Raw genomic sequence first — 7,500 nt, forward strand, 5'->3', positions numbered from 1 at the left:
GTATCTATTTGTTTTATTTGTTTGTGTGTTTATTTATTCGGTCATTTAATTCGTTATCACTTGTTTATATGCTTGTTTGTTTGCTTGTATATTTCTGTATATCTGTTTGTTTGGTTATTTGTATTTTTTATCTTTTTATTTATTTATCTGCTTATTTATTTACTCGGAATGGAATATCACCAATTGAAATAAGATAGATTTATACAGGTTTCTCAATCTGTTTCTCAGTCTGAGAAATTGGAATTAACAGTGACGGTATTCTGTGGAGTCAAGAGCTCCCAGAAATAAGTGCTCTATTTCGCTCTTCTTTTTCGTATATAAAAAAAGGGGAAAATCAGGAAATTGTATATTCAGATATTTGGATCATTTACATGGGTTTCAGCTGAGGGATGTCTTGATATGGGTTTCAGAACGTCTTCTGGGAATGTCGGGATCGAGTTTGCGTGTTTTATTTTTTTTCTTTCTTTCTTTCTCTCTCTCTCTCTCTCTCTCTCTCTCTCTCTCTCTCTCTCTCTCTCTCTCTCCTCTCTCTCCTCTCTCTCTCTTCTCTCTTCTCTCTCTTTTCTCTCTCTCTCTCTCTCTCTCTCCTCTTTTCTCTCTCTCTCTCTCTTTCTCTTTCTTTCTCCTCTCCTCGTCTCTCTCCTCTCCTCTTTTTCTTCTTCTCCCTCCGTCCTCTCCCTCCTTATTTCTTGTTCTCTCTGTGTGTGTGTGTGTGTGTGTGTGTGTGTGTGTGTGTGTGTACGCGCGCGTGCGCCCTCTGTTTCTGTGAATATTTATATGTTTGGCCGTATGTTAATATGAATATGCCAAACTACTCATACTTTTCTATGCCTATTTTTCTCTTCGTCTCCGGCCCGTTCTTCCCTCCCTGCTTACTCTCCTCTTCCTTTTTACCTTCTCACTCCACACTTCTTCATATTTATGTTTCTCTCTCTTAGCCTCTTCGTCTTCTTTATTCATCTCCTGTATCGTATCCTTTCCCTAATCCTTCTGCCGTTCTAGAAGTCCTTCCTTTTCCCCCGTATATCTTCATTAAGAATTTATTATCCACACCCTTCCCCCTTTCTCCTGCCTCCCTCCCTTCTTCACCTTCCTCCTCCTTTTTCATTTCCTCCTTTACTTCCTCCTTCTTATCGTTTTTGCCTTTCCTCTCTCATCTTCATGATGAAGAAGAAGAAGAAGAGAGAGAAAGAGGGAGAGGGAGGAAGGAAGGAAGGAAGGAAGAAAGGAAGGAAGGAAGAGAGAGAGAGAGAGAGAGAGAGAGAGAGAGAGAGAGAGAGAGAGAGAGAGAGAGAGAGAGAGAGAGAGGAGAAAGAAAGAGAGAGAGAGAGATTGAGAGAGCGAGCGAAAAAGAGAAAGAGAGGAAGAAAGGAATTGGTGGAGGGAGGGAGGGAGGGAGGGACGGATGGGAAGGAGTAACAGGTATTAAGGGAGGGAAATAAGGCCTCTGCGAAGGAAGATTGGTGGAAAAGCAGTCCTAATGAAAGGGAGGAAGCTCTTTACAAGACAGCAGGAAGGGAGGAAGGAAGGAGAAGCAGGTTTCCAAAAAGGAGGTAGAGAGAGAGGCGAATAAGCAGAAGGGGGAAGGTTTTTCGAAAGGTGGGCGAGGTATTTTTTTTTATTTTTATTTATTTATTTATATTTTTTTTTTACTTATTCGTGTATTTTATGTGTTATTGGGTACTGGTTTATTAGGGTAAATAGTGCATATGAAAAAGGGTGGGTGACTAAGTGAAAGGGGGTGAAGGAAGACATAGAGAGAAGAATGAAGGAAATGAGAAAAGTAAGAAAGTTGGGATTTACGGACGAAGAAGGAAAAGAAATGCTCAGAAATGTTGAGGCGAAAGAGATAGTAACGGAGAGAAAGTAAAGAAATAGTAAAAATCCTCGAAACGATTCGCGTTTACGATTTGGGGTCAAATATCACCGCGACATCGACGAAGGAGATCGAGTTGAAAAATCTTCACCTCTCACCTTTGCTCCCCTCCCCCCCTTTTTTTATTTTCTTCCTTTCTTTCTTTTTATTTCGTTCTTTCTTTCTTTCTTCCTTTCTTTTCTTTCTTTTCTTTCCTTTCGTTCCTTTCGTTCCATTTTTTCATTCTTTCTTTTCTTTCTTTCTTTTCCTTTCTTTCTTTCTTCGTTTGCCACTTCCCTCTCCGTCGTTAGTCTCGCCTGCTGGGTTCCCGACGGGGGAGCCAGACGCGGATGCTACGCTTTTCCGGTTCCGCGGCGACGGAGGGGAACGCGCGGCTGAATGGGGGTGCGGCGTATACGCATTTCCGTGCCTTGGTCTTCCCTCCTTCGTTAATTTTTTTTTTTTTTCATCATCCTTGGTTCCCTATTTTAGCTTGTATTTTCCTTGTTTTTTTCATCTTTCTCCTTTTTTTTCAGTTTTTTTCTTCGTCCCTTCCTTATTCTATCTCGCTTTTCTGTATTTTTCCGCTTCATCTTTTCCTTCCTTATTTTTTCTCGCTTTTTCTATAATTTTATTCCCTCTCATTTATATATTTTTTTCTTTATTCTCGTTTTTTCCATACCTTTCTCTTCTCTCCATCATTTATGGTTTTTTTTTATTCTTCATCCCTTCCTTCCTTATTCTATTTCGTATTTTCTATATCTTTTCTTTTTCCCCCTCATATATGTTTTTTTTTTCTTCCATTCCTATTACATTTCGTATTTTCTGTTTCTTTCCTGTCCCTGTTTCTTTCTTTATATATCCCTTCTTTATTCTGTCTCTTTTAAATATATTTCTCTTATCTCGCTCATTAGTGTTTTTCCCCCCTTCCTTCCTTATTTTATCTCGCATTTTCTATGTCTTTCTTTTCTTTTCCTCTTTTTTTTCTTTCGTCATCCCTTCCTTCCTTATTAGTTATCTCGATTTTTCATATCTTCTCTTCTCTCCCTCATTTACGTTTTTTTTTTTACTCTTTATTCACCCCCCTTCCTTATTCTATTTCTATTGCTTCCAATTTTTCCCTCTCATTTTGTTGGTTTGTCTATTTGGGAAATTTGTTTCTCTTCAACCAGTCTTCACTCGTTCTCTTAGCCTACAATCTCACTCCCTCCTCTGCAAGTAATAGACAGATATATATATGTATATATGTGTGTGTGTGTGTGTGTGTGTGTGTGTGTGTGTGTGTGTGTGTGTGTGTGTAAAGAGAGAGAATCAGAAAGACCGAGAGAAGATATACCAAGAAGATATTTTCTATAAATTCTACGGGTGACAACCCAGGTTTCGTAAGGTATTGGAAGAGAGATGACATCCGGTCACCATTGCTGGCTGGGGACTAACGGCCACAAAAGTGAATAATTTCTAACATTTCCTTATCTATTTTGTGTCATGTTTATTTCCTTTTTTTCTTTTCTTTTCTATATTACAATTTACTTTACACACAGGAATATTGTTCCTGAAACAATTGTAAACGTAAGGAAGGAAATTGAACTAATGAATATCTTAGTCGGAAAGGGAGTTTGGTGACGTCATAAGGAATAGGAGGAAGGAGTTATAGAGAGTAGGATAGGGGATAGAAAATGTGTGATATCATAGTGATAGGGAAGAAGAGAATGGCTTTGGCCATATAGAGAATAGGAAGATGGATAGAAGCTAGGAAGATGGATTGAAGCATCGTTACTTTATAGGGAGTGTTGGAGGGAGGAGAGAATATCTGTGACGTCAAAGGGAATGGGAGAGGGAGTTGAGAAGAACTGTGACGTCATAGGAAATAGTATATAGGAGAGAGCTATGATGTCATAGGGTATAGCAGAGGGAGGATAGTAGAACTGTGACGTCATAGGGTGTAGGAAAAAGAAAAAGAGAGATAAAAGAGATGTAAAGGAAAGGAGGAAGGAGGCAGAAGAATGGCAACGTCTCAGGGAATAGTAGAGGACGAGAAGAATTATGACGTCATAGGGAGTAGAGGCGGGAGAGAAGAAGAGTTGTAAAGTCACAGGAAAAGGAGGATGGGGCGAATGGAAGAATTATGACGTAATAGCGAATAGGTAGGGAGTGGAGGGGAGGAGGTGGTGGCAGAATGATGGTAGACTGTCGTATATACAACTTGTTTTAGAGCTCGGTTGGTGCTCTCCCTGGCTTCGTTGACTGTGGCGTTTCTATATTTCAATCTATTTTATGTTCCTCGTTACTTCCGTTATTGTTTTTTTTTTCTTGGGGGGGACGGGGGGAGAGTTTATTTATTTTACGAATTCTTGCAGACGTCATCTAATGACCGTTATTAATCTCCTTGGATTTTTGTCCCCTTTTTCTCTTCTTTTTTATAATTTCTTTGTTCATGGTCTTCTAGTACCGTAATATCCTTTGGTATAAATTGTGGATCGACCTTATCGTCCTTTCGTCGGTCGTTATCGTTTTTCATTATTTTTCTTGCTCTGTATCATACGTTTTCTTTCTTCGGTCCATCGCCCCTCTTTTTCTTAATTTGTTATCTTCTTGTTTATCTTCCTTTGTTTTGTTTTTATTATTATTCTTGCGTCGGCCCTCTTCCCTGTTTTTTTTTTCTTAATCTGTAATCTGTTCTTATATTCTTTTGATTTTACTTTGGGTAAGACTACCCTCCCTCATTTTTTTCTTTTATTTTTCTTCCTCTCTCTCTGTCTGTCTGTCTCGTCTCTCTCTCTCTCTCTCTCTCTCTCTCTCTCTCTCTCTCTCTCTCTCTCTCTCTCTCTCTCTCTCTCTCTCTCTCTCTATATATATATATATATATATATATATATATATATATATATATATATATATATATATATATATATATAAAGTGTATAAGTGTATCTACACAGACATATTTGCTCCTCACATGATTCAACACTCGCTCCGAGTCTCTCTTCTACCTCCTCCCATTCTTCCCTCTCCTCCTACCACTCTTACGTCTCCCCTCCTCTCTCTCTCCTTCGCGTATGTGTCCCTTCCGTGGTCTTGTTTATGGTGACCAAGGGACCTTTATTTACCACCAAAGGCGACTGTTTATGGCCTTCAATGACCTTCAGTGACCCCCGTCTTTCAATTTGAGGGATTTCGGTATATGGCTCGATGACCCTCTCCGGATAAGTCTGCAGCAGCTATTTATTATATTTTTTCTTCTCCTTCTTTCTTCTTTTTCTTTTCTTCTTTGTAATAGTCTATGTTTCTTTTTCTGTGATTTTTTTTTGGTTCATTTTTTTTCCGTTTCTTTGTTTTTTTTTCTCTTTGTTTTGCTTAGAGAAAAAGATACTTTATTCTTATCTATTGATGATCGTATTTTCGGTTTCTGTTTTGTATTTAAACAATTGACTAATTATGACTTTATTTGATTGTTGATATAATTATTGTGGATAAAGGAAATGGAAATGAGACTAGATTAGATGAAACAGCAGATTAAAATTGCAATAGCTTTTTAAAATAATTATTAATGTCCTGTCTATTTTATCATTATTATTGGTATGATTATTGTTGTTGCTTTTTTGTTTTATGTTATTGATTTTGATTTCGTTATTACCATTGGTATTATTATTGATACAGTAATTCAGTTTTTTTTGTCGTTTTTTTATTTTTTGTTGTTATGAAGTGGTATGTGCGTTTTTTATTTATTTTATTGCCTTAAGAGTACCCCCCCCCCCTTCACTGAGTGCGTCTTTCTATTTGTCTGTTTGTCTAACTCAGGCACCTTCCCTCTCTCTCTTCCCCCTTCCCCCTTCCTCCTCCCCCCCTCCCCGCAGACACTTAAGAACTGGCTTCTCTGTTTCCGCCCGGGCGATAACCTCTCTCCCGACGAAGGCTTTCTCTCTGCTTCCCTTTCTTTCGCTCATCCCGCCTCGGGGGAGACCCTCGCGCCGCTCTCTTCGCCTCTGCGTCTTCCTCCTCCTCCTACTCCTCCTGTTGCTCCTTCTGCTCCTCCTCCTCCTCCTGCTGCTGCTGTTCCTGTTCCTCCTCCTCCTCCTCCTGCTGCTGCTGCTGTTGCTTATCTCTCTCCTCCTCTTCCTCCTCCTCCTCCCCTCCTCCTCCTCCTCCTTTTCCTCCTACTCTCTTCTCCCTCCTCCCCCCCTCCCCCTCCCCCCTCCCCCTCCCCCCTCTCCTCCGCCAGGACTCGCCTTAATGGAGGAGACAGCGCTGGGGGGGAGACCCAAGGCTAGCTTTCGTTTGTGAATTGGAGTGTTTGTTTGTTTCTTTCCTGTTCGTCTTTTCTCTCGTGTTTGATTTTATTGGGCTTTTTTCGTGTTCGTATTTTATTCTTTTGTGTGTGTTACTTTCTTCCTTTCTTTATGACTAGGTTAGATGCAGATATCGATCGATAAAAGAAAAGACAGTGATAGCTTGAGTGGGTGAATAAGAGAGAGAGACAGAGAGAAAGAGAAAGAGAAAGAGAAAAAGAAAAAGAAAAAGAAAGAAAGAGAGAACAAAATTGAAAACCAAGAATAAGAGATTTTTTATTCTGAATGAAAATTAGATATAATGATGATAATGATAATGATAATAACAATAATGATGATGATAGTAATAATAAAGATGATAATGTTATTGCTACGAAGACTACTACTAATAATAATGATAATAATGATAACAATAGTACTAAGGGTGATAAGAATAATAAAGATAGAGAGATGAAGGAGGCAGGGAGGGGGGGTGCAAAGCGGGGATCTGAAAGGGAGGATTTATGATAAGATATCCAGTAGGGGGGGAGGGGAGGGGGCGAGCGGGGCCGGTAGGGGGGCGGTAACAAGTTGAAGAATGGCTTATAAAGATAAGCGCGATTAGCATATAAGAGAATGTTCAGAAAGGAGAGGAGATTGGGAAAATATGGATGAGGAGGAGGAGGAGGAAGATTAAGGATAAGAAGAAAAAGAAAAAGAACATGGAAAGGAGAAGGAGGAGACTGTAAAAGAAAAATGAGGCACAGGAGAAAGAGAGGCGGGGGAAAGGAGGACGAGAAGGAGAAAGAGTAAAAGGAGGACGAAGAGGGAGGGGAGCAGGGCACGAGGGAGAAAGAAGAAGGAAAGGAAGAAAAATCAGAGGAAAAAGGGGAGGAGACAGAGTGACGAGGGAGAAGAAGAAAAACGAGAAAGAAAAAGAAAATGTGAAGGAAGGAAGTAGAGGAGAGGGAGAAGGTGGAGGAGAAGAAGAAGGAGAGGAAGGAGGAGAAGGAAAGGGAGAAGTAGGAGGAGGAGGCGGAGGAGGAGGAGCAGGGAGAAGAGGAGGATGACGAGGAGAAGGATGAAGAGGAGGAGGAAGAAGAAGTGGAGTAGGAGGAGGAAGAGGTGGAGTAAAAGGTGGAGGAAGAGGAAGAGGAGGAGTAGGAGGAGGAGGCGGAGGAGGAGTAGGAGGAGGGGGAGGGGGATGGGGAGAGATGTAAGTCGAATGAAGGTCGAAACCTCTAGTTGAAGCTCAGGGATTTGCCCCGATCCCTTTCTGCCGTGATGATAGCTTCAGACACGATGGAATAGCAGGGGTAAGGGTGGACGGAGTGTGGGCGTGGGTGAGGGCGAGGGTATGGGTGAGCATGTGGGTTTGGG

The 7,500-nt window shown here is 40.7% G+C and overlaps 1 protein-coding gene across 1 annotated transcript in view; it reads right to left on the bottom strand.

The window, feature by feature from the left end:
- Positions 1 to 7,413: 7,413 nt before the first annotated feature.
- Positions 7,414 to 7,500, bottom strand: part of LOC119579949 (putative uncharacterized protein DDB_G0290521) — a 2,073-nt gene continuing 1,986 nt past the window's right edge. Inside the window, exon 3 of the mRNA XM_037927796.1 lies at positions 7,414 to 7,500. This exon is cut by the window's right edge and continues 279 nt beyond it. Coding sequence (XP_037783724.1) covers positions 7,414 to 7,500 — 87 coding nt within the window.

Source organism: Penaeus monodon, chromosome 13 (genome assembly GCF_015228065.2).
Source record: "Penaeus monodon isolate SGIC_2016 chromosome 13, NSTDA_Pmon_1, whole genome shotgun sequence".
NCBI classification, from domain to species: domain Eukaryota; kingdom Metazoa; phylum Arthropoda; class Malacostraca; order Decapoda; family Penaeidae; genus Penaeus; species Penaeus monodon.